At 50.2% G+C, this 26,523-nt stretch overlaps 1 protein-coding gene and 1 pseudogene across 6 annotated transcripts in view; both read left to right on the top strand.

Moving 5' to 3' along the window:
• The window catches only part of LOC112911857 (zinc finger protein 18-like), a 40,852-nt pseudogene extending 30,059 nt beyond the window's left edge, over nt 1–10,793 (top strand).
• The window catches only part of RFX2 (regulatory factor X2), a 96,328-nt gene that overhangs the window by 34,567 nt on the left and 35,238 nt on the right, over nt 1–26,523 (top strand). For 3 of the 6 annotated variants that reach the window (XM_025988536.2, XM_025988534.2, XM_072721655.1), the window contains exons 2-4: nt 21,317–21,429; nt 23,019–23,108; nt 25,073–25,152. In XM_025988536.2, the coding sequence (XP_025844321.1) occupies nt 21,325–21,429; nt 23,019–23,108; nt 25,073–25,152 (275 nt within the window). In that variant the 5' untranslated portion in view covers nt 21,317–21,324. Of the gene's footprint in view, nt 1–333; nt 1,476–21,316; nt 21,430–23,018; nt 23,109–25,072; nt 25,153–26,523 lie in introns of those variants that run through there. The other 3 variants (XM_072721653.1, XM_072721654.1, XM_025988537.2) reach the window with 2 other exon arrangements.

The raw sequence follows: 26,523 nt of genomic DNA on the forward strand, positions 1-26,523 counted from the left end.
CAAATAGCTCAAGCCCCAGTTTGTTTCAGTTTGTATAATCACTGCCCAGAAAACCCGTGTGCAGCTATGAATATCCCACATTGTTTGCCCGATGATAAATAAATTCTTTCCTCTTGGAGAAAAAGGCACTTTCTCCTCCCAGCCCGAGGAAGGACTGTCGAAGTCCCTGCCATGATGCTGACTGCGGGGAGAGTTGGTCCTTCTCGGGTTTTGTTATTTCAGAACAAATATGGTAAACTGTTTCCCCCTCGGTTACTATAGAGAAGAGATTATTTGCCTTTCTCTTAGGGCTTCTGAAAATAATAGATTACATATTTGGGAGGGTTTTTTTTTAGATCTGGTTAATGTGAGATAGAGGGGATTGCTCCGGGGATGACATTGTTTGGTTTGGGAAGTATTCTTGCTGTTGCCCAGCAACAGGCTCTTAGAGACGGGAGTGGACTGCGTTGTCCCTGGCAACCGTTGTTACTCAGCAAACAATGAGGGCCGGCAAAGAGCGCCAGGACTGCGGACTCCAGGTTTTAATTGAACATCTGCATATATTTTTCTCTGATGAAATTATGTTCGAGTCTGATTCGCCAAGGCAGGTAGACCCGGGTCCACCTGGGGTCCACTTGGAGGAAAACACGCTGTCGTTCTGACGTCTCATCCCGTAGAAAGCAAGAGGGACTGATGGAAGGAGAAAAACAAGAAAACCCTCAAAAAACAACAAAAAACAACTTTTAGCCATTTGACTATGTCGCCGACTGCTCAACTGGAGACTTATTTCAGCCTCAAGTGGAATTTCTGTTTTGATCTAACTCCTCGTGTTTGCAAAATCATTACCTGGCCACCCTGCTTCTCCAGCGCTTTCCAGCCTGATGTTTCCATTGCGGCCGCTGGAGCATTTCAGAAAAGCCAGGACTTGAACCCAGCGGGCCACACATGACACTATTCACACAGAAGCCTGGCTGGTGATGGAAACTGCACCCAGAGCCTTCTGGTTCTTTGCCATTCTCTGCTACTCCTGTTAAGAAGTCGGGTACTCAGGTGACCCTCCGGGGGACGAGCAGAGCAGGCTTCCTGGGGCAGCAGGTGTGTTCCCACTGGCAGCAGCGGAGCCCTTCACCCCGTGGATGGGCACCTCGCAGCCCCCGGGTGGATTTTGCTCAAAACAGGGTCACTCCCCACCTCCTCCTCAGCGAGCCAGAGATAGCGACTGTTTACCAGGGCTCGTTGCTTGGGTAAACACTGCCCCTGAACTTCATTCAAAGCTGGTGACACATTTCTTTCCCAGTTCTCTGCACCGCCCTTCCCGCCCCGCCCACCAGCAAGGGCTATAAATTGGGAAATGTTAGTCAGTGCAGGTTTTTGGTGGGGGACTTGATCCTGCCTTGTTCGTCTCGAATGCAATCTGTGTGACTAAGGCAGCAGCAACCGCAGAAGTGCCGCCTGTATCAGAGCACAGCGCCCGTGGTCAGTCAGACAGCTCCGTGGTGAGATTCGCTTTAGTTGTACCGATTGGTGGTTTTTTTATTTTTATTTTTATTTTTATTTTTTTTAAGGGCAGTTCACTCTGTAGCCGAGTGCCCCGAGCAAATGTCCGCTGCGCTTTGGTGCCAGCTCTCCAGCTAACGCCAAAACTTATGATGGGATGTCACTGGTGTTCTAGAACAAACAAAAGCAAGTCATAGATTTATATATATATATGGCCAGCTCGTTAGTCACCCGCCCTATCAGGTGCAATAATTAAGCTCCAGTTACGTCAAGTGTTAGTGGAATCAAAATGAGTAAGTTCTGACTTATACAAAGATTCCCCAGAAGATTAATGGGAATACAGGATTCCTCCTGTAACCTGTAGCAGCAGGATAGCTGGAGTTCAGTTTGCACTGAGAAAGATCGGCCCTTCCAAAGAAAACGCTACTCCGCATTCCAGAAAAATAGTTTATACCCAGTCCCAGTTTAGGCAAGTCATTTTGCAGGAACTGTAACCTCATTTAAAAATGTTCTTTTAAGTGGATCACTTCAAAAATTTCCCCTTGGAGATACCTCCCCCACATCAGGCCTTGTAGCTTGGGTCCCTTAACATCTTAGAGATTAGAGACCCAAAGCGCTTAACATCTTTGGGTCCCTTCGCCCCGCTGGGCTGGCTGGATCTGTAAGGGCCCCTCCAGTGCTGCCGTGTTAGGTGAGGTTCCTGCTTTTCAGCTCGGTCGTTTCTCTGCTTTTGCAACTCTGTGAAGTTAGGGGTGACCGGAGAGGAGTAGGGGGGTCAGTTGGAAAGGCCCCGGGTGTGATGTTGACAGCAGGAGAAAAGCCAGCCGCTTGGCCTGAGCCAGTCACGGAGGTGCTGCCCGTCGCTGGTGCTTATTGGCCATTTCTGGGAGCCGGAAGTGTCCTTGTCACCAGGCAGCACCGTCCAGGGCGGGGTGGGGCCAGCAGGCTCCAGCCGATGCCCTGGAGGAGGGAGCTTCTGGCCACCTTGGTCCCCTGGTCCCCTGGTCCCCGCCTTGCTCCTTCTCCCTCAGGCTGTAGGGGGCGCTCTGCAGGCTTGGTTTTCTTGAGACCGGCTGGTCCAGGAGCCAATCGTACACAACTGGGAGGCAGGAAGCAGAACTGAGGGCAGCGAGCGGAGAACGGATGGCTTGGTTAGTCTAGAAATACCAGGCTTAGCAAGACCGTGGTGTTAGACGAGTGGTTCCCAAAGGGGGTGACTCTGACCCTCAGGGAACACTGGTGGTGTCATTTTGGGTTGTCTTGACTGACAGTGGGTGCTGCAGTCATGGAGTGGGTGGGGGGCAGGGATGCCTCTCCACCCCCCGCAGTGCCCTGGACAGCCCCCCTGAGAACATTCTGGCCCCAAACGTCTGGAGCCGGGGAGGGGGAGAATGGTGGCTCGGAGCAGGGCTTCTCAAACTCTGTGTGCATTATAGTTCATGAGCAGTTCCAGAAAAGGCAAAGCAGTGCCTCTCACCCATTGACCTTGTCCCCTTGGGGACATTTGTTTTTCACAACTGGGAGTGCTCCTGGTATCAAGTAGGGGGAAGCCAAGATGCTGCTGAGCGCCTCCCCCCACCACAGGGCCATGGAAAGCCCCCCCACAGCCAAAAATGATGCAGCTCCAGTGACCACAGTGCTGAGGCCGGGGAGCCTGCACTAGATGATGGGTGACTTGATGGCAGGTTTTAATCGCTGGGCACAGTGTGACTTGGGGCCACTCTGAAGCTGCTTGCGGCGGCTCCCCACCCCCAGAACCCTTCTGCTGTAGCTGTCATGGGGGTAGGGGAGACTCTGAGGTCCTCACCACTCTCCACACTAGCTTCAGCCCTGCTCTCCAGGGTCACATCTGTCCCAGCCTGGCAGGCGCCGTCAGCCCTGTCCTCACCATCGCTGTGGTGCCCGCGGGGACACCAGCCCCAGCCTCCGGTGGCCCTCCATGCCAGAATGGCCACCACCCACCTCGCCACTGCCACTTGGGACCCCTGTAGCCACGCTGGCCGCCCTCGATTCTGCAGAGATGTGTATTTGGTGGAGGCAGCACAGCGTGGTGGCCCACACAGCCCATGGTCCCGCAGGCCTGGGCTCGGAGCCCCGCACACTGCAAGCCATTTGGATTGAACTGGGGATGCCTGAGGGGTCGGGTGACCATCCCGCCTAAGCACTGTGACCGAAGTGAGAGGAAGCCTGGCTTTCTCCATGGAGGGCCAGCAGAAGTGTATGCAAAGTGGAGGCAGGATGGGGCGGGCTGGAGGACCGAGCATGCCCGAGCGGATGGGGAGCGGGGGCCGAGGAGCTCGTGAGGTTGGAAGAGAGAGTGTGCCCAGCTGGGCAGGGGAGCACCCCGGGGTGCTCCCTACTGAGATCCACTCTGCTTTCTAGGCGCTCATGGGGAAAGATGGAGGGAGGTGGTCGTCAGGGCCGTTATCAAGTCCCTTCTGGTTACCGAGGGCCATGGAGCCACTTCTCCACTTGAACCTGATAGGAAGGGCCCCACGTACGTGTGCAGCCCGGACCCGTCTGATTCTTGCACTTGGACCGTTTCAGTTAGTTCACAGCTCCAGTCACAGAAGCTCAATTATGCAGAGACTTGCTCCCGATAGTATGGAGTCCTCTCTGCTTGGGGTGGAGGGGCCACTTCCCTGGGAAGGAGACGACAGGGCCGTCTGTGCTACACACAGTGGGGACACTCGGGAGTCTTACACGTTGGGGCCTCCTTGCCTTAAAGGAAGAAGACCCAGGTCAAATCCAGCTCTGCCGCTTCAGGCTGTGTGGCCTCAGGTTCCCGCTTGACCTCTCTGAGCCTCAGTCTGTCTGTCGTTGTTTCTAAAATGAGGGTGGCCAGCTCAGTCGGCAGGGCGTTCGCCTCTTGAGTTGTGAGTTCGAGCCCCACATTGCGGGGAGAGATGACTCAGAAATGACATAAATAAACAAAATTTTCAAAATAAAAGCAAAACAAGGATGATAAGGGCGTCGCTTCCTGAAGCGTTACGTAAGATCACACGCATTTACTACTTTGCCCAGAGTCTGGGGTACAATTAACGCTGCCCTGCATTGCTGGCTTGTGCCACTGCAGATGTCCAGGGAGGCCCTCGCTCCCCTCACTCCTTCCCACTAGGTCACATTTTATTTATCAGGCACCCGCTGGGGTCCAGGCTCGGGGCGGGCACCCCCACCCCATCATTGAGCTTCATCTTCCCCACCCCTTCGTCAGATAAGGAAACTGAGGCCACCACAGCGAGTGACAGCACTAAGATCTGAACTCGGTAGTCTGAGGTCACAGTCTGTGCCCATACGGTGTGCCGACCGCCTTCGTATTTGTTCCAAACTTGTAGCCTTAGCCTTACGTATGTGATGAAGACTGCTGGGTCTTTTCTGTGATGGAGCTAAGACGCAACAGCAGGCTGGGAAGTAGGGAGAGAGCCAGGTGACTGTTCCTGGGGTGCGGTCCACAGAGCAGGGCCCTCAGGCTAGCTCTGAGCAGACAGTCTTCATGTCAGAAGGTCTGGGTCATCCAGACCAGGCTGAGCTGCCTCATGAGCGTGAAGGGCACGCCTGGAACCATCTGGTGACGATACTCAACCTTCCCAAGGGACCACAGGCCCTTGACACCAGAAGGTCCCAGATGCCCGGTAGTCCTTGATGTAAAACATGCAGCGCCACTCTGGAGGCAGACCCAGAACTTCCAGGACAGGAGGAGTAGGCAGGGGTTCCATTAGGTCCCTGGGAGGTGGTCCCCGGTGGAGCCATCAGGGCTGGGTCACCGGTTAGACATGGCCTTGAGGCCTAGGGAGATGCCCCATGACTCGAACTAGTCCAGTGGTTAAGAAACACTGAAGAAGCAGCAGGTTTGGGGGAGAGAGGTTCCCTTTGGGATTTGTTAGAGACCAAGTCTGGTGGCATTTAAGTGATTACTGAGAAGTGGTGGAATCGGGTTGCCTGCCAAAAGCATATTTGCTGGGTGAAAATGTCAGTGAAGGCTGGGTGAGTTGTTTTTTAAGATTTTATTTATTCATGAGAGACACAGAAAGAGAGGCAGAGACACAGGCAGAGGGAGAAGCAGGCTCCCTGCGGGGATCCTGATGCGGGATCCTGGTCCGCGATCATGCCCTGGGCCAAAGGCAGGCGCTCGACCACTGAGCCACCCAGGGATGCGTGAGTTTTTAAATTCACGTCCCCCCCCCCCCGAATTAAGTGGCAACTAAAATCAGACCACCAGACCACATGTGAGCGGAGGTAACCATAACCTTAGTTCGGACAAGTTTTATATTAATAGTCAAATCCTGTCTCTTTAAGAGGAAAGTAAGTGGGTGCTGCCCCATTGCCACAGGGCAAAGACCGCTGTCCTTGGAGATCCGAGTAGCCTGTGCCGCACGAGGAGGACAGGCTTCAGGGTCCCCACCCCCTGTGGCTCCCCTGGAGCCCTGCAGATGGCCAACTTGCAGGGCTTGGGCCTGCTCCTCTGCTGGACAGCGAGCGAATGTTTGGCCCCTGAGCAGAAAACAGGAACAGAAGCCCAGTTCTTACCAACAGAAAAAGGAATTTGAATTCTGTCGATACTTTATTCCAGAGTAGCTCAGAGCCAGCTCTGATCCTTCAAAGTTCGTTGCTGCAAAAGAAAAAAAAGAAAAAGAAAACTGAGGGCATAACAGGGCACCCAGACGGTTTAGGCAAAGGGGGAGTCATGGGCCGCCCTTGCTGGAAGTTGAGGCTCGGCTCCTAGAAACAGTGGGAAGGGATCACCTTTTCTTCCTGTTCCTCACCTGGAACATCCCTTTTTCTCAAGGCCAGCTCCTTTCTCAGACACTGCCCTTGGCTTAGAGGGTGGCTCTCCATCGGGGCGATCCTGTCCCCCAGGGCACATTCGCCAGGTCTGGAGACTCCGGGCAGAGGGAGGTTCCTGGTGTGCAGTGGGTGGGGGCCAGGGATGCTGATCAGCACCCCACAGTGCCCAGGATGCAACCCCCACCCAGAGAACAGCCTGGCCCGATGTTAGCAGGGTCCGGGGCTGGGAGCCCCACTTGTGGCCGCTGGTGGGTGCCTTGGCAGTGATCCGAGAGCAAGAGAGGATGTGGTTTGTACCATCGCAGAGCGTTAATGAATGCACTTGTCAGCAAGGAGGAGACGGACTTTAAGTTCTCCAAACCTACAAGGGTCGAGGGTCGGGTTGTCTGGGTGCCTGGAGCTGAGCTGGGCTGTCGTGGGGGCCCAGCCCTTGCCCCAGGCCCCAGGCCCCAGGCCCCAGGCCCACGGGTGTCATGCGGACAGAACCTAAAGCTCACATCGCTGGCTCCTTAGACCTTGCACTCAAACGGATGGGATCCAAGAGAAGCGAGTGGACACGATCTCCTTGTCACCGTCATGCCACTCCGAGTGTCAACACAAGCATTGGGGCAGAAGCCGGGATCTGAAACAACCCGTACCCTTTGAGAGCCTTCTGGACTTGTCGCTTCTTGTTCACGGGGTGTGGGGTGGGGGGGACGACGACACACGGACAGGAATTGCTTTCTCGGGGGCCAAGGGAGCCTGGTGCCATCCAGCTGCCACCACGTGAGCTTGAGGTGTCTCCCCCAAAAGGAAAAGGCAAAGGCCCAGGGTCTCCCCGAAGGGGAAATTAACTGACCAATCAGAAGGAGGGAAACAGAAAACTGCTGCTCTTGCTCTTTGCTCGGCCCCAACGACAAGATGTTTTCTAAATCCCGCGGGGCCTACGTAAGGCAGGTGACCCCTCCGCCAGGCCCAGGGCGGAACAGGAATAGAAAGGAGATTGCTTCAGGTCGCGGTGAGTCAGCGCGGGCCAGGAGCAGGGCCCAGAAGTGCCCTCAGCTTTTTCTGCGTTTCCTTTCCTGTCATTACTGGTTGCTAGGCAACCGGAGTATTTTCCTGTAAACAGAAGCCTCTTCCCTTTGTGCCCGGGGGCAGATCCATTCATCGGGCCAGGCCCGCGCAATCCAGGCTGCTGTGCCCTGGTCCCCGCTGGTCCCCGTTGCCCCTCACTGACGCTCGCACAGGCTCCCCCTGCTGAGTGTCCCCGGCAGCGTCCCCAGGTCGGATGTGCCTTTTCCGAGGTCTGGAGAGGCCACTTCGTTCCTCAAGCGTGTCTTCCTCTGGGACCAGATGGCCAATGAAACCAGCTCAGCTTACAGACAACACACTGGGTGCGCTTCTGAGCCGCAGGGAGCGTGGGGCCAACCTCACAAGCTGGGCAGTGGCTGGTATCCGAGAAAGAATGCTCAGGCCCAGGCCTTGGGCAGAAAAACAGGAGAGAGGACAAATGAAGCTGATAGAGCAGGCAGGGATGACAGCCACTGAAAGATTTCCAGTTCCTGTCGCAAGTTCAAGTTGAGAGCAGAAGCGCAGACCCGCACTCGTACCTGCGAGGGTGTGTCCCCAGGTCTCCAGTGACTGTCATCCCTGAGGAGCCTGACCAGCTGCGCAGAGAAGAGGAAAAGCAGAATTTAGGGATTCCCAAACTTCACGCTGAATGTGACTGCTTGGTGCCCTGTCGGTGGGGCCAGCCCTCTGGCCTCCCCACTGCTGCCCCTGTGCTGCGGGTGCGGGGGTCCCTCGGATCCAGCCTCACACCTTCTGGAAGGACTACCTGACCTACTGCTCTCATCTCCAAGGGCTGCTAACATGGCAAACCAGAGCATGTGGAGAAAGGCAGTGATGAAATATGCGTGCACTTCTTCTTTTGGGCTGAAAACTGATTGCCCAGTGGTTTTTCATTTAATTTTTTAATGTGGAAAATTCGCACATCTACAAAATCAACACACAGTATAATGAACCGGGTGCAGCTATCACCAGACTGTATACTTATCATCACTCTGCCGTTCTGGTGCCATTTATACCCACAACCCCCGTCCTACACTCCGTTATTATATTTTTACAGGGTTTTTCAGGTTAAAATTTACATACTATAAATGCAAAAATCTTGACTGTCTAATATTGACAAATGGGTGTTCTGTGTGATGCACACCCTGTTCTCATGGTGAATGTGTCCATCAGCCTCCCTGGAAAGTTCCTGCTGCCTACACTGATCTGATTTTTCTTGAATTTTAATTTATATATATTTTTAAAGATTTTATTTACTTATTCATGAGAGACACATGGAAAGGGGCAGGGACACAGGCAGAAGGAGAAGCAGGCTCCCTGCGGGGGGCCTGATGGGGGACTCGATCCCGGGACTCCGGGATCACGTGCTGAGCCAAAGGCAGATGCTCAACTACTGAGTCACCCAGGCATCCCCTGATTTGTGTTCTTGAAGTCTTTTAATGAACAGAAGTTCTTAGCTTTCACAAATTAATCAAGTTCTTCTTGTCATACTTATTACTATCTGCATTCTAAGAAAATTGCCTATGTTTGCCCTATGTTTTCTCTTAGAAGTTTTATAGTTTTAGCTTCTATGCATGAGTCTATGATCAAATTAAAAGTCATTTTGGTGTGTGATATAGGATAGGAATAAAAGTTCATTTGTGTGCAGGCTGGGCGGTCTGGCTGTGGCCACCGGGGGTCGTGAGAGCAGGGGGGTCCCGGGGGTCCCCCGAGAGCAGCCGCAGGGCTGACGGATGTGCACCCGACGGGGGATTGTGGGGGTTAGAAATGGCATGAGCAGGGCCTAACATGGAGCCGATATGCAGTGCTGGAGAAAAATTTACTCATATGCTTGTTAAAGACTCACTGGCTCTCATTCCCTCTCTAATGCACCTGTGAGAGCCTCAGTGAAGACTTAGTCCTCCCCAGAGACAAGTCCATCCCGGAAACACTTCACCTAAAAGGACTTGCCAAGCCAGAGAATGCTTGTCGAGCTGGGACGCCACTGTCGAAGGTCGAGGACTCCCCATTCTCAGACCAGATGCGGCCCCTCGAGGGGAACTCTCTAGCCCCGAGACTGCACACCAGCTTTTCAGGCAGTTTCGTTACCAGGTGCTGGAGACAACTCTGGAAGCTCTGATTCCAGTGGCTGCAGCCAGAGGTTCCCACGAAGGAGCAGATCCATGAGATCCTCATGTTGGGGCAGTTCCTGTCCATCCTGCCCCGGCAGATCCAGATGTGGGTGCGGAAACAGCATCCAGGCAGTGGAGAGGAGGCAGTGACCCTCGTGGCGAGCTTGAAGGGAGACCCCCAGAGGCTGTGACAGTGGATCAGCAGCATCCAGGTTCCAGGACAGGAAATCTTATCAGAGAAGATGGAATCTCCAAGTCACCAAGTAGGGGGAGTGAAGCACCATCCGGAAGTGATGCCTCCAGAGCTGGGACTTCAGGATGCGTCCTGAGGCCTCTGGAGCCACCCGGCCCTACAGTGAAAGAGGAGGGTGACATGGAACAAGAATTAGCGATGGCTGCTGCCCCGCCTCCCGCCCTACAGGAGGAAAGGCTCATCAGACACCAGGACTTCCGAGCCTCCTTTCTCCAAGCAGGGGCAGCCGAGGCACCTGGATTCCACTCAGAAGGAGGAGAACTGGGATCTCATGCTGGAGACCTACAGGAAAACAGTCTCAGGAGGCATTTCCAATTCCAAGTCTGATCTAACTAATTCAGCAGAGTATGGGAAAGAGTTGGCAGGACTACACCTTTATGTTAGAAGATCCCAAGACCCACCTGCATAGGAGACAGGCAAGAGAATGACAAGGAGAAAGTGAATTTGGAAATTTGTAGGGGACAGGAAGCTTCTGATGTCTCCTGTCAAGCGTCAGGAGAGGCACCTTCGCAGGCTTCCTTGGGTGGCCGCCTCAGTGAGGATGAACCAAGATACTTTGGAGAAGGGGACAGTCTCCCTGAGGCTCCAGAAAACCTTCAGGGTAAGTGGCCAGCGGGCCAGCTCTCCCCCCAAGGAAGGAATTCTGGGAACCAGCATTTGGCCAATCCCCATCCAGAAGAACTGTCCCTATTGTGGCCAGAGGAGAGGAGAGAGACCTCTCTGAAACGGCTGCCGAGGGCCCCCATGGTCCAGAAACTCCCCACTTACAGGGAGTGTGAGAAAGCGTTTTACAGGAATTCCCAGCTTGTTTTTCACCAAACAACTCACACTGGAGAGACGGAGAGACGTACTTTCAGTGCCCCACCTGCAAAAAAGCCTTTCTGCAGAGTTCAGACTTTGTGAAGCATCAGAGGATCCGCTCGGGAGAGAAACCTTGTAAATGTGATTACTGTGGGAAAGGCTTTAGCGACTTCTCAGGATTGCGTCACCATGAGAAGATCCACACGGGAAAGAAACCCTATAAATGTCCCATCTTGAGAAGAGGGTTCTTTTTGTGTGTGTGTGTTTTTTAAGATTTTATTTATTCATGAGAGACAGAGAGAGAGGCAGAGACACAGGAAGAAGGAGAAGCAGGCTCCTCACGGGGAGCCTGATGTGGGACTCGATCCCAGGATCACACCCTGAGCTGAAAGCAGATGCTCAATTGCTGAGCTACCCAGGTGTCCCCGTGAGAAGAGTTTTATTCAAAGATCAAATTTTAATCGGCATCAGAGAGTTCACACAGGAGAGAAAACATAAGTGTTCCTGCTGCAGGAAGAGTTTCAGCTGGAACTCGGGCCTTGATAAACACCAAAGATCCCATTTAGGAACGAAGCCCTTTCCATAGTCAGGCTCCCATAGCCCAGTTCTGCTTCTGGGCCCTTTAAAAATACTTTGTACCATCTGGAGAAATTGCATCTCTTAAAGACCAGCCCTGTTCTCTCTCTCTCTCTCTCTCTCTTTCATGGATTAGAGAGGAGAGTTACCTGAACACGGCGTCGGACTAGGAGGACATGTTGGCCTCTGGGTTGGATTTTGTGTTGGTTTAATTTTTCTGCATCAGGAGAAAGAATAGTCTTCATCTTCCAGCTCGTCTCTTGTTTCAGATCCCTTGCGGAAAAAACCTATCACTTGGAGATCCTGTTTTACAGGTGCTGTCTGGGGAGAGTTGAACTGGATCAGCTGCAGTTGCTGCTCATGGGGGGGACCTCAGGTCAGGGCTTCAGGATGGGGGTTCTGATACAGAAAGGGCAGCGGAGAGGGCCAGTGAGGTGGCACATGCTCTTTGTCAGACAGGTGCAAAATTAACTTCAAGTGTCTCTTGTTTTAACTTCTTAAAGTAAAAAAAAAAAAAAAAAAAAAAAATCGTTTGTTTCTTCCCATATGGGTATATCATTTGCTTAAACAACTTCCCTGGGAATCCCTGGGTAGCTCAGCAGTTTGGCGCCTGCCTTTGGCCCAGGGCGTGATCCTGAGGTCCTGGGATCAAGTTCCACATCGGGCTCCCTGCATGGAGCCTGCTTCTTCTGCCTGTGTCTCTGTGTGTCTCTCGTGAATAAATAAATAAAATCTTAAAAAAAAAAACAAACTTTCTCTGTTGAATTGTTTTGACACCTTTGTCAAAAATCATTTAAGGAGGAATGGAGTTGAAACTTCGTTAGGAAAAAAAAAGTTGAAAATTAGTTATTATTAGTTTTATTAGTTATTCATTATTAATTACTAGTTTTATTAATTAGTTTTATATTGCTGGATTTGATTTGTTAATCTTCTGTATCATTTTTGCATATGTGATCATGAGAAATATTGATCCTAATACCAATGTCTTCATCAAGTTTTGCTTAGGGTTTTGATGACCTTCTAAAATGAGTGTATTTTCCAATGGAATTTGTGTATTAATTCCTTTTTCAGTGTTTTATTTCAGTTTCATTTCAGTTTTACCAGTGAGAGTTTCTGTGTCTGAAGTTTTCTTTGTAAAGAGGCTTTCAATAACATGCAGTTTGTTAGATATGACATTCACATTTTCTATTTCCTCTTGTGTCAGTTTTGGTATGTTGTGTTTTTCCAAAAAACAAAAAACAAAAAAATTATTTGATATAAGTTGGTGAGTTTATTGGCTAAGGTTGTTAATGATACTTCTTTTTTTTTAAGATTATTTATTTATTTATTCATAGAGACACACAGAGAGAGAGAGAGAGGCAGAGACATAGGCAGAGGGAGAAGTAGGCTCCATGCAGAGAGCCTGATGTGGGACTTGATCCAGGGTCTCCAGGATCACGCCCTAGGCTGCAGGTGGCGCTAAACCGCTGCGCCACCGGGGCTGCCCATGATACTTCTTTATGATTGTGGTTTCTATAAGATTTTTAGTGGTATATCTCATTTCATTCTTTTATATTGGCAATTTGGGGTTTGTCTTCGTTTCTCTTATCAGTCTTTTTTTTCTTATCAGTCTTTTATGGGACGTTGTCAGTCTTTTTTTCTAAGACTTTGTCTTTTTTAGAGCAGTTTTAGGTTCACAGCAAAATTGAAGAGAAGTTGCAGAGGTTTTCCATGTACTCTCTGCCCTCACTCATGCCTAGTCTCCCCCTTTATCAATGTTCCCCACCAGAGTGGTGTATTTGTAGATGAAACCTGCACTGACATAAACATATTATTATCACACAAAGTCCATAGTTGACATCAGAGGTCACTCCTGATGATGTACATTCTGTGGGTTTGGACAGATGTATAATGACAGATATCCACCATTACAGGATCACATCAAGTAGTTTCTCTGCCTTAAAAATCCTCTCTGCCCACCGATTCATCCCTCTTTCCCCTTAAACCTCTGGCAACCACTGATCTTTCTACCATCTCCATAATTCTTCCTTTTCCAGAATTGTTGGAATCATCCAGCACATATGGATTTACTTTTACTTAATAGTATGAATTTATAGGGGTACCTGGGGGACTCAGTTGGTGAAGCATCTGCCTTCAGCTCAGGTCATGATCCTGGGGTCCTGGGATCAAGCCCCATGTGGGGCTCCCTGCTTGTTGAGGAGTCTGCTTCTACCCTTCCTCTCCCTCTGTGATCTCTCTCGCTCTTGCTTTCTCTCAAATAAAGAAATAAAATCTTTTTTATTTTTTATTTTTTTTTATTTTTTTTTAATTTTTTATTTATTTTTTTAAAATTTTTTTTTTAATTTTTATTTATTTATGATAGTCATCAGAGAGAGAGAGAGAGGGAGAGGCAGAGACATAGGCAAAGGGAGAAGCAGGCTCCATGCACCGGGAGCCCGATGTGGGATTCGATCCTGGGTCTCCAGGATCGCGCCCTGGGCCAAAGGCAGGCGCCAAACCGCTGCGCCACCCAGGGATCCCTAAAATCTTTTTTAAAAATAGTGTGAATTTATGTTTCCTCCATGTCTTTTCATGGCTTTATAGCTCATATCTTTTTCGAAGAAATTTCAGGGGCACCTGAGTGGCTCAGTTGGTAAAGCATCTGTCTTTGGCTCAGGTTGTGATCCTGGAGCCCTGAGATCCAAGCCCCAAGTTGGGCTTCCTGCTCCGTGGGGAGAATCTACTTCTCCCTCTGCTCCTCCCTTGACTCATGCTCTCTCTCAAATAAATAAATAAAATCTAAAAAAAAAGAAGGAGGAGGAGGAGGAAAGAAGTTTCAGTTTGGGGGAAATTTTGGTCCTATTCATTTTCTCCATGGTTTGTGGAGTTTTTACTTCATTATGTTTTTCTTTATTATTTCCTTTTTTCTGCTTAAGTTTAGTTTGCTAATCTTTTTATAGCTTCCTAAGCTTTAAAATCTTTCTAATCTGCTTATAAAGCTAAACATTTCCCTCATAGCACTGCTTTAAATACATCCCTAAATTTTGATGTGTGGTGTTTTCATTGTTATTCAGTTCAAAATATTTCCTAATTTCTCTTATGATTTATTCTTTGACCTATAGGTTATGTTAAATTTTCTAAATTTTAATGGGTATTTTAAATTTTCTAAATATTTAGCATTTTTCTAGACATCTTACTGACCTCTGATTTATTCTTTTGTTAAAATACATATGTACTCTATATAATTCATTCTTTTGAAGCATATTGAGCTCATTTTATGGCCCAAAATATGACCCATCTTAGTGAATATTACTTGTATGTTTGAAAAGAATGTGCAAGTGTGGGTTTTTGTGCTCTATACATGTCAGATCACTGTGGTTGATAGTGTCACCCAGATAAATCCTCACTGGTATTTTTGTTTAGTTTCTATCAAAATTACTGAGAGAAGAGTATTTAAATCTCCAACTGTGACTCTTTATTTTTTCCTTTAGTTCTGCTAATTTTTTCTCTTTGTATTTTGAAGCTATACTACTAGGTGCATATACTTCTATAATGATTCTATCATCCTGATGAATTTTATCTGGGTGAAATGTTCCTGCCTCATTATCTCTAGCAATATGTCTTGTTGTGAAGGAATTTTGTCTTATCATTAAAGCCACTCCAGCTTAAGATTAAAATTTGCACAGTGTATCATTTTCCATTCTATTACTTTCCACTATGTGTGCCTTTGTATCTTATGACTGTTTCAGGGCACCTTGGTGCCTAAGTCGGTTGAGCATCCAACTCTTGGTTTCAGGTCAAGTCATGATCTCAGGGTTGTGTGATCGAGCCCCACGTGGGACTGTGCTCAGTGCAGAGTCTGCTTGGGATTTCCATTTCCCTCTCCCTCTGCGCACCTCCCCCCCCCCCACATCCTTGCATGTGCTCCTTCTCTCTTCTCTCTCTCTCAAAAATAAATAAATAAATAAATAAATAAATAAATAAATAAATAAATAAAATTTTAAAAATAGAGTTTCTTTTCAAAAGGCAACATATGAGATTTTTTTTTAAATCAAGGCTATTTCTGTCTTTTCATTACAGTGTTTAATGTAATTATTAACATATCTGAATTTAGGAAAGCCATTTTGCTATTTGTTTCATCTGTTTTTTGTTCCTTACATTCTTTATTACCTGCCTTTTTTTTTTTAATTTTTATTTATTTATGATAGGAACACAGTGAGAGAGAGAGGCAGAGACACAGGCAGAGGGAGAAGCAAGCTCCATGCACCGGGAGCCTGACGTGGGATTCGATCCCGGATCTCCAGGATCGCGCCCTGGGCCAAAGGCAGGCGCCAAACCGCTGCGCCACCCAGGGATCCCAGCTGCCTTTTTTTTTGAGGAAAAATATGTTTAGCATTTCATTTGCTTTTTCATTAATTTTTAAGCTGTATGTTTTGGGTTTCTTTTTAGAGATTATCTTAGGGATTACATAATGTATCTTCACAAACTAGATTACTACATATCGTAAAATATAAGAACTTTGCATATCTAATTCCATTTACCCCTCTTCATTCCTTTGTGTTATTATTGTATAGATTATCTCTACATATGTTATAAAAACACACAATAGAGTTATAATTTTTCGTTAAATAGATGTATTTTAAAGAAATTAAGAGAAGAAAATGTAACAATAGAGTCCTTTGTAATTACTCACATATTTATAATTTTTAAAAAGATTTTATTTATTTATTCATGAGAGACACACAGAGCGAGAGAGAGAGGCAGAGACACAGGCAGAGAGAGAAACAGGCTCCATGCAGGGATCCCAATGTGGGACTCAATCCTGAGACTCCAGGGTCACGCCCTGGGCCGAAGGCAAGTGCTAAACCGCTGACCTACCCAGGGATCCCCTATTTCACCTTTTTTTTAAAGAATAGTTTTGCTGGATACAGAATTCTAGATTGACAGCTTTCCCCCAGCACTTTAAGTATGTTATCCCATTATCTTCTGGTCATCTTTGTCACTGATGGGAAGATGGGTATCATCCATACTCTTGTTCCTTTGAATATAATATGTTGTTTCTCTCTGGATGCTTTCAAGATTTTCTGTTTCTTTTTCTGTAGTTTAGCAGTTTAGCCATGACACATCTAAGTTATTTTCTTTGTATTTATCATTCTTGGGCTTTGTTGAAATTCCTGGATCTATAAGTTGATGTCTTTCACCGTATTTAAGAGATGTTTGGCCATTCTTCAAATAACTTTTTCCTCTCCCATTTTCTCCTTCTGAGACTTCAGTTACGTATATGTTAGACTGCATGTTCTGTTCATTTTTCTACAATTTTTCCCCCTCTCATTTCTTCAGATTGGGTTCCATTGATCTCTTTTCGAGTTCACTAACTCACTCTTCTGCTATCTCTGATCAGCTGTTAAGTATAGTTAGTGAAATTTCCATTTTATTGTACTTTTCAGCTCCAGAATTTCCACGTATTTTTTTTTTATGGTTTGTCCTCCTCTATTGAGATTCCTATATGTTCCTTTAAGTTCTTGACATACTAAAAAGTAGCTGCTTTATCTGTACCCCCTGGATTATCTTGGCTTGGTTATAATTGACTCCACTTTTTTTTTTTCTTGGATATGGGTAATAGCCATTTCTTCCCATAGCTCATCTTTATTGGTCCTGGAAATCATGAGTGCTATGTTGTAGAATTTCTGGATTCTGCTATGTTCTCCCTACTAGCATTTATCTTGGCTGGATGGACTCAAACCCTGCCCCTCATGCAAATATATCTTTTTCAGCAGCAGCTGAAATCTCTTAGTTTGCTCATCTTTGAGCTGCTGGTGTTTCTCCAAATCCCTTGTTGTCTTCCCCACACAAGTGTTGTTTAGTCAGATGGCCAAAGATTTGGATGGACTCTAGGTGGATCTGGGGGCTTGCTCCCTCTGTGGCTCTCTGTCTTCCAGGATTTCCCCCTAATATTCTGAACTCCTCTCACACTTCAAGACAACCAGACTGCTGCTTTCTGCCACCTAAGCATTCGTGGACTGGAACATGCCCCTGGCAAAAATTCAAATCACCGGTCTGACTGTGGCAGCAGTCTTTCAAGGGTGGACAAGTGTCTGTCTGCTTTGGTCACCTCCCCCCCGCAGTGTCTTTAAATAGGAGTGAGTGAGTGTGTGTGTGTGTGTGTGTGTGTGTGTGTGTGTTTTGTGTTTTAATATTTTGCCCAGATTTTTTATTTGTTATCTGCAGGAGGCTTAATCCAACCAATCTGCTCCACCGTTACTGGAAGCCAGTGCCATTACATGCCTTTGAATAAACAATTTTTTAAAAAATCTTAACTTTGATGTGTTAAGAACTCTTGACCAATGGGCCCAAATTTTAAAAATTCAGAAAACAAAATTCAGGAAACTGGATCAGCTTATATGCAATGTATGACCTTGGTTATCTTAGATGGGTAGGGAAGGATTTCCTCCCTCTGCAGACAGGCATATTGTGTGTCAGCATATTGGAGCAGCCAGGCTGGCCCACATGGTATCTGTCTGTCTGATGCTACCATTAAGGGATGTGTTCAGGGGGAGTAGAACAGTTAGTCTCAAAAGGTCATTACATTTCCCAGAATAGTCTATACACCCTTAAAATAACCAGGTAGATTGTAAATGTTCTGAAACTTTACACAGACTCTCACTATCTGAGACACTATATATAGTTTTGTATAATTCGGCATGGGCCGTAATACTAAGGAGACACTAAGGTATTTATTCATTTGGTAAATATTTGTCAACTGCCCGGGTCATGCAGGACACTGAAGCACTACCCAGAAGCCATCTCATGGGATGCTTTTGTCCCAACCATGCTCCTCATAACATGGAGCCCTATGTGAGTTTTCTGGGGCCACCATTCAAAGTACCACAGGCCAGGTGGCTTGAAACAACTGAAATTTGGCCTCTCACAGTTTGGAGACCAGAAGGTGTCAGCGGGCTGTGCTCCCTCCAGGGAAGGATCCTTCTCACCTCCTCTGATTTCTGGTGGCCCCAGCCATCCTTGGCTTCCCTGGAGTGTCACTGCATTCCTCCTTCTCCGCCTCCATCACCATGTGGTCTTCCTCCCCACGTGTCCTCTTCTGTCTGTTACAAGAACACTGTCCTTGGATTTAGTGCTCACCCCACTCCAGTATGACCTCACCTTGATCCTTACCTTGATTATACCTGCAAAGACACTATTTCCAGATAAGGTCACATTCAGAGATTCTGAGTGGTCGTGAGTTTTGGGAGTCCCTGTTCAACCCACTACCACTTCCCAGAGGGATTTGTCCCTGCTGCCCAAACTCCTGTTTAAGTTTTAAGGGCTATACTTGGCTTCTGAGATTTGGTGACTTTATTTTTTTTTTTAAGATTTATCTTATTTATTTGACAGAGATAGAGCATAAGCAGGGGGAACAGCAGAGGGCGAGGGAGAAGCAGACTCCCCGCTGAGCAGGGAGCCCAATGCAGGGCTCAATCCCAGGACCCTGGGATCATGACCTGAGCGAAGGCAGACGCTTAACCGACTGAGCCACGCAGGTACCCCTGTTGGTGACTTTATAAACTTCAGAAGCACTGTTGCTATTTAAGACTAGATGATATTTCCATTTGTCTTTAAACGCTGGCAGCTTTATCCTTCTAACAATTTGGGTTGTCCCTTGTGGTCCCTCTGGTTCTGACATGTTGGTGAGATGTGGCCACAGGAACTCCCCTCTGGATCCAGGCCTGTGGACCTCAGGGTTTTGAATCCAGACTGTGTCCTTTTTCTACCCATCTTCCACAACCATGTCACTTCATCAAACCTAAATTATATGAACCAAGGACTGGCAACAATGGTCTGCAGGCCAAACCTGGCCTGTCACCTTTTTTTTTTGTAAATGAAGTCTTACTAGAACACAGGATCACTCGTGTGTGTGTGTGTGTGTGTGTGCGCGTGTGTGTGAGCAATGGCTACTTTTATGCCAGGACAGCAAAGTCTAGAAGTTGTAACAGGACCAGATGTGCCCAAAAGTCTCTGATCCTTTGCAGGAAAAGTTTGGTGACTCTTGGCCTAGACACTGTATGCTAAACAGTGTGACAAACAGCACGTGGTATACAGTGTTAAACTAGGAAACATATTAGTGTGAAAATTTGGCACGATCTTGAATAACTTGAATTCTGGAAATTGCGCTCTGGCCACAGTGAGCCGAGCGTGGGCTTACCCTTAGCCTCACACTCACGGGCTCCCCTGGTTTTAATGACTTAGACTCTGGAGCACAGTTATTTCTGCCTGTGAACAAGGAGCCGGGCTCTGAGTCAGCTTTCCCGCTCTGTCTCTAGTGGGTTCTCTCCACCAAGTCCAGTGATCTCCTCCCACTACCCACTTCCTGGCTTCAGAGTGGAACAAAGTGGTGTGTGGGGTGCCGGTGACTGGCTCAAACGTTGGGGAAAACTGTAAATAAGACCTCAATTAAGCAACTCCCTACAAAATCATTCCAAAGGTCAATTCTGTCCAGAAAGCAGAGAGTTGGGAGACCCAGGAAGTACACTTGAGAAATTCTCCATCTCCTCCTCTGAAAGCAGGGAAGAAAGTAGGGGACTGCCCATCACCACGCGACTCTGGGGACATCTAGTGGCGAGGACTGAGTCAGGGAAACAGGAAACCGCCACAGGCACAGGCCCCATGGCCATGGATCCATCCAGTGGCTCTCCAGGTACCAAAGGCTCTGGGAGGGGAAACGGGCCAAGTCCTAGAATGTTCCTCATCAATGAAGATGGGGTTAAGCCAACACTCACATATTTAAACACCCACACACGGCTTTCTGCTTTCTTGACTTGTTCTTAGAGGTGGGAGCTCTTGTGGTGCGAGGAAAGCAGATGGAAAATTCTGGCCGCCGGTCCCGGCACCGCAGCGCACACTGTGCTGCTCAGGCCTCTCCATAAGGCAGAAGTGGGGAGACCCCACTTGACAGCTGGGGAGGGCGTGCTGCGCAGGACGGGGGTGCACGTGCCCACTAAGCCACTCCCTCTCTCCAGTTTGCATATTTAACAGCTTCTCAAGGACCGAAAGCAGCCAGTTCTTAAGAAGTGAAGACTGTTGGGCCTTGAGCATTTTCATGGAATGGTCTTTTTTTGTATCATCTGTCACATTATTCTGGTATGAAATGAGTCTTTTGGGGGACACCTGGGTGGCTCAGTCGGTGAAGCGTCTGCCTTCGGCTCAGGCCATGATCTCAGGGTCCTGGGATCGATCCCGGCATCATGCTCTCTGCTCCGTGGGGAGCCTGCTTCTCCCTCTCCCTCTGCTGCTCCCCCCACCTGTGCGTGCACGCTGTCAAATAAATAAGATCTTAGGGAAAAAATGAAATGAGTCTTGTGGTATAGAATTTTTAAACTACCTATTTGTGAGACGTATGCATCCGGCTGTAAAGAAATAAGCTTTTATGCTTTCTTGTGGGTAAGGATCTCCAGGAACACTTGGGACACCTGGGTGGCTCAGTTAAGCATCTGCCTTTGGCCTCAGGTCATGATCCCGGGGTCCTGGGATTAAGTTCCATGTCAGGCCCTTTGCTTAGTGGGGAGTTTGCTTCTCCCACTGCCCCTCCTCCCACTCATGCTCACTCTTTCTCTCTTATAAATAAATAAAATCTTAAAAAAAAAAAAAAAGGATCTCTAGGAACAGAAGGCAGGACTTCTATCCAAGCCCAAGATAAAATGCTTCTTTACCCCCACTTTGTGTCACCTTTTTCTTCCCTTGGACAATATCTACAGATGTTTTGGGTTGTGCTGACGGGGTGGGGTGGGGAGAGAGATGCTGCTGCTGGCATCTAATGAGTGGAGGTCAGGGATCCCGAGGTCTGCCCAACGGACGACCCGGCCCCGGCATCCCCAGTGCTGAGGGGGAGACACTGGGTCCCCAGATGGCAAACATCCCTCAAGAGCTTGCGATTAGCTGGATAAATGAGTAAACAACGGTATGAGGGCTGGAAAGCAGCTCAGGCCGGATCAGACCGGCAAGGGGAGAAGCAGTGAGCTGCTCCAGCCTGCCACTGAGGAAGGCCCGCAGAGCCGACTTCTGGTTTCATATTGGGGAAAACACTTCCTGCCCCCCCGCCCCGTCACTCTGTGAGCATGTGGGCCCTCCGGATCCCTGTCTTCCTTCCCGGGTACAGCCAGCATCCTTCCTTGCATTTGGATTTTGAGGCCTAGACAGTAACCCCTTGCCGAGCTTGTCCGCGTCTGACGTTGCCTCCTGGGGCTTCCGATGGCAACCCCGCTCCACTCAACCTCTCTCCGCCTTTCTTTAGAACTGAGCATGCAGAACTCAGAGGGTGGATCCGACTCGCCGGCTTCTGTGGCTCTGTGTCCGTCGGCGGCAGCCCAGGCTCCCGTGGCCCGGCCTGTGCCAGCCTCCCCGCAGGTAACAGACCAGCCCCTGCTGCTCGGGGCTTGAGCTGTTCTGGGAAAACCAGTGTGGCCGGGGCGGGGGGCACGCATCCTCCTAGGTTTTGAAAAACACCCGAGTCAGCAGAGAGAGGAATCTGTATTTTCCCAAATTAACATCTGGGTCCCAAGGCGGCTGCTGTTGAAACAGCCACACCGTTTGCTCTGTGCCCGCTGCCCCAGCATGTCCCCATTATCCGGCTTTTTTTGCTGTTGAAAACGTCCCACCAAGGACTCAAGGATACAAACACCAAAAGAAACCAGCTGAGCCTATTTCTGTCTTTTAAGGGAAGTTTTCTCACACCTGGGAAATACCCGTTACCCAGGAAGACTATGGATAAGGCACAAAATGGGTTAGAATGCTAGCGTTAGAGTGGATGTAGTCTTTAAAATTTGCAAGGAGGGACTTTGCACACGAAGGCCCTTGACTTCTGGCTTTTTGCCACGGATGGAAACACACCGCAGACGTAAACATAAAGTCAGTGACTGGAGACCACACAAAGCCGAGGGCGGCGGAACAGCCTGGAAGCTCGGAGATGTGTGCAGAGGCCCCCTGTGACCACGTGACCACCCCCAGTACAATCCCAGGGGTCAGAAGCATGACGGAATTGATGAAAAAGCCGCATAATTCCCCAAGAACAAGAAGACAGGCCGCAGGGTGGTCTGTTCATCTCAGGATGGATAGTCGGACACGTTTAGCTTTTATTTCCTGCCAATACGGCAGCCCCGGCGTGGGCCTCGGAAGCCCATCCGAGGGGGCGCAGGGGGTGTGATCAGATTCAGTTGTAGCCCAACTGACTTGCTGCCCTGCCCACCGCAACCTGACACATCAGCCGTCCGCCCCGGGCCGCCTCGGGTCCTTCCCGCCAGGCCCCAGACTCCTGTGGCCCCAGGACCTGGCTGGTGCCAGGGTCCCACCGCGGCCACCACGGCCCTCCCCAGTTCCAGGGCTCCCGTCCCTGCTAGAGATGCACCCAGGCCCCCAGCCCCCCACGTGCCCGCCCCGCCCCCAGGTGCATCCTCTGCTCCCCAGGCAGAGACTTCCTGCTGCGTATTTGGGGCACCCCCTTTCTGGAAAGCTTCAAATGCTCATGCCCACCAGCTGCCCTGCCTCCCTCACCAGCGAGAGCCTCTCTCCTTTGCCAGAGAGAGGAGTTCCCGCTGCCTCGGGTCCCCAGATACGCTCTTCTCGCTTCACCTCCCAGCCCTGCCGCATCCAGCCCAACTTCCCACCACGGGAAGGTGGTGTGGACAGCTGTCCGGAGGGTCCTCTCAGCCCGGCGCCAGGGACAGCCCACGTCGCCTTGCAGAACAGGCCCCAAGGCGGGAGAGCTGCTGGGGGCAGGTGGAGGCACGTGCGCTCCTGTGTGCCAATGAGTGTGTGTGTGTGTGTGTGTGTGTGCGCACACCCGGGCACATGCGTGCCCCGTCCTCTCTCCTCTCAGTCCTGCTTATGTTCCTGTGAGGTGACAGTGGAGTAGGTGGCGGTGTTCTGGTTGTAATCTGTGTTTGTTTTAAGGACTAAACTCTGACAAGTCTAAATGTCCTTCTCTCCTTCCCTTTTAGAGGGTGTTGGTCCAGGCAGCGGGCTCGGCTCCCAAAGGGGCTCAGATGCAGCCAATCTCCCTCCCCAGGGTCCAGCAGGTGCCACAGCAGGTAACCACAGCACAGGTGCCAACGGGGCACGCTAGCACTTAGCGATCCGGAGCCCTCTCTGAACGTTGCATCCTTTTCTGTTGCTGCTATTCCATGGTCTTTGATATCTTCGGTCCTTTACCAGAAGGTTCTTTAGGAGCTATGTTAAAAAAGAAAAAAAACTCTTTTACTGCACAGAGTTTGCAATAAGCCAAGAAAGCTGATGGCCTTTCATTCGTTCAGAAATTCAGCATTTGGGGTGCAAGCCAGCACTTCCATAGAGCCCTGGGGTGCTGAGGTGGACGCGCAGAGAAGCCACGTGACTGCTGGACTGCAGGAACGTGGACCCTCCTGGGGAGGCCAGTGTCCTGCCCTCAGACCAGTGCACTGACCCAGGAAGTGCTCCTTGTGAAATCAGGTGGTCCGGGACCAGAGCTTCAAAGCCCGGGCTCACCGGCAGCTCAGAGTCCCTGTCATCTAGAGCACCGGAGGGCAGACCTTTCTGGAAAAGGCCAAATAGCACATTTTTCGGCTTAGTGGGCCGGCCGATCCTGACACAACTGCTGAACTCCTGCCACGGTCTCACAGAAGCCGCTGTAGATGTACGCGAAGCGGCGTGGCTGTGTGCCAGTAGAACTTTATTTACAAAAAAGAGGCCGGCCAGGTTTGGCCCAAGGGCTGGAGTTTGCTGACTTGTGCTCTGTAACCTACGGAGTCGAAGTGAGTGCAGCCTTTTGCCTAAAAGGACCCTGAGCATAATTACGGTGCAGCTGAGACCAGAAGGCACACGTCTCCCCAAGGGGCCCCGCTTAGGTTGCTGGTGTGTTTAGAGGCTCTTGCCTGGTGGCAACTGGGGCCGCCTTCAGGGGCAGGGGCGGGAAGCAAAGGCTCCTGGCAGGTCCAGCAGGGAACCAGTGGCTCTGTCTCAGCATCTTGAGGGAGACACGCCCAGTGTCGTGATTCCAGAAGCTTCCTCTCTGTGGAGCTGGGCCTGCCCCAGCCTTCCTCTCTGGGCAACCTGGACTTGCAGAGTGACTTCTGGGTTTCACCCAGTCCCCCCAGGCACAGCCCACCCCCAGCACGTTAATCCCTGGAGCCTTCTCGAGGCACGCTTGTTATTCTAGGGGCTTGTGTGTGTGTGCACCGTGTTGGGTTGTCCTGGGAGGTGGGAATCAGCCCCATCCTGCCGCTCTCTGAAGAGGCTTTAGAGAGAGGTCACAATGAAACCAGCCCCTGATTTTCTCACCCCCAAAGGAGGTTGGGTTAGGCACCACCAGGGCCAGCGTCCCTGGCTGCTGAGGTGCTGAACACGTTGACACAGGTGAGGGCAGGGGCGTGGCGGGCGGGGCTGGGGGCGTCCGGGTGCCCATCTCCCATCTCCCACTCCAGGCACCCCACCCCCTCCATTCTGCTCAGACTGAAGGTCTCCCCAGTGTGGCTCCCAGGACCCCCCCCACCTGGGAGGGCTGCCAGAGGCACCCAGAGGGGATGTCAGGGAGGCCACGTAGGGTATCACGAGCTCGAGCCCTCTGCCCTGTGGGGTTGAGGGGTGTCTGACCCCCCCCCCCAACCAAGGTCACGTTCTGTCCACAGCTCTGGCTTCTTCTACTGTCCAGTGGGACCCACCCCTGGCAGGTAGGAGGGACTGACCATCCCAGCTCCACTCTGCAGCTTTGCTCTGAGCTTCCGGCTGGGTTCCTCCCCCTACCCCAGAAGGGGGGCCTCGCCTCGGCACCCCCACCCCCACCCCATGCTCCCCGGCAGAAACAACTGCCATACACAGAAAATGCATCAAATTGGTAGCAGTTCAATTCCCGCGGGGCCTGTTGGTGACCATTTCTGGTAGTTTCTTGGTAGAAGTGACGACTGTGGTGGGAAATCTGAAACGTAGGAGTAAGTGTTCACCAAAGGCAAGAGGAGACGCGCCCAGCGCACGCCACCAGGGGATCGCCGTGCGTGACACCAGGTATCTGATGTTGTTTCAGGTCCAGTCCGTGCAACACGTGTACCCCCCGCAGGTGCAGTACGTGGAAGGCGGAGACGCCGTCTACACGAATGGAGCCTTGTACGTGGGTTTCCCCTCCCCTCGGAAGGGCCCTCCTGGTGGGCACGCGTGGGCCTTGTCCAGAACCTTCCCCCAGGACTCCCCCCTCCACCACCTTCCCCACTTGGGGCTCTGTGTGCAGAAGCTCCTCCTCCTCCTCTGGGTGATGTTGGAACTGTCACAACAGTCCCAGGACTTCAGAGCCCTGTGGAGGATTTCAGGACTCTCACTCCTGGAAAAGGCAGCCTTTCAACAACACACAACGAAACAAAACCCCAATCCGGCTGTTAAGTCTGAAGATTCAGTCTTCACAATCCAGAAACCATTTCTCTCTCTGCCTTCTCATCCTTGCCTGTGTTCACCTCTGGCTCTTTATGATGTTGATAAAACTTGATTTTCCGTTTGTCAAGGACTTCTAGAGCGTTCTGCCTTCGAACTCTGTGGTGCTTGGGGCACAAAATGATACATTTCCCATGAAGCTCATTGCGCTCAAGACACGAGCCCTTTGGTTCGTTTGATTTCCACGACCTCCTTCCAGAAGTTCAGGGATCGGGTGTGAGGGGGGCTGTTGTGCCCGCCGGAGCTGTGCGAGTTTCTGCAGCGCAGCCCCGAAGCGCACTGTGCACACGCAGACGCACGACAGGGCCCGAACAGCCCAGGAAATCGGAGCAAGGTCTGTAGGTCGCCCCACTGTCAACTTCTCAGACTTGATCCTGTGCTACAGTTAGGTAGGCTGTCACCCAGGGAGGCGAGACAGGGGTGCAGGCCTCCTGGAGGCCGGTTAGAGAGGCCTCGCTGCCACCCAGAGGGACCAGCCCTCGAGACACACCCCTAAGCTCCAGGCACTGCCTTTGACTGGGACCAGCTCTCCACGAGGCAACAGAACCTAAAAATCTGAGTCTCAGAGCACAGGGTTAGTCATTTAATCCAAACGGTGAAGGAACATCGGAAAATTCTTGGTATCGCTCAGAAGTTCTTTTTATTACACAATTTCATTTTGCAAAAACTTTGTTTTGAGAGAATCACGGGCCCTCAGGAAGTTGCAGACTTGGTGCCAAGTCGTGTGTGCCCTTTACCCCGCCTCCCCCAGGGGTGACCTCTTCTGTGACTGTAGCACAGGGGGTTGACACTGGGATGCACTGTCAGCCTCATTCACAGGTACCAGCCTGCACGCATCCGTGTGTGTGCGTGCGTGTGCGCGTGTGTGGTCCAGGCCACTTTACCCTGTGTGCAGATTGCGTGTAACCACAGTAAGACACAGAATCGTTCCATCTCCACAAAGGAGCTCCCTCATGCAACCCGTTTACACACTTAGAATTCTTCAGCAGTAGTTTCGATGAGTCATCCTGTGATCCTTAATATTTCCAGAAGTGCTCACTTTGACCTTTGCAC

Source organism: Vulpes vulpes, chromosome 9 (genome assembly GCF_048418805.1).
Source record: "Vulpes vulpes isolate BD-2025 chromosome 9, VulVul3, whole genome shotgun sequence".
In the NCBI taxonomy this organism is placed as follows: Eukaryota; Metazoa; Chordata; class Mammalia; order Carnivora; family Canidae; genus Vulpes; species Vulpes vulpes.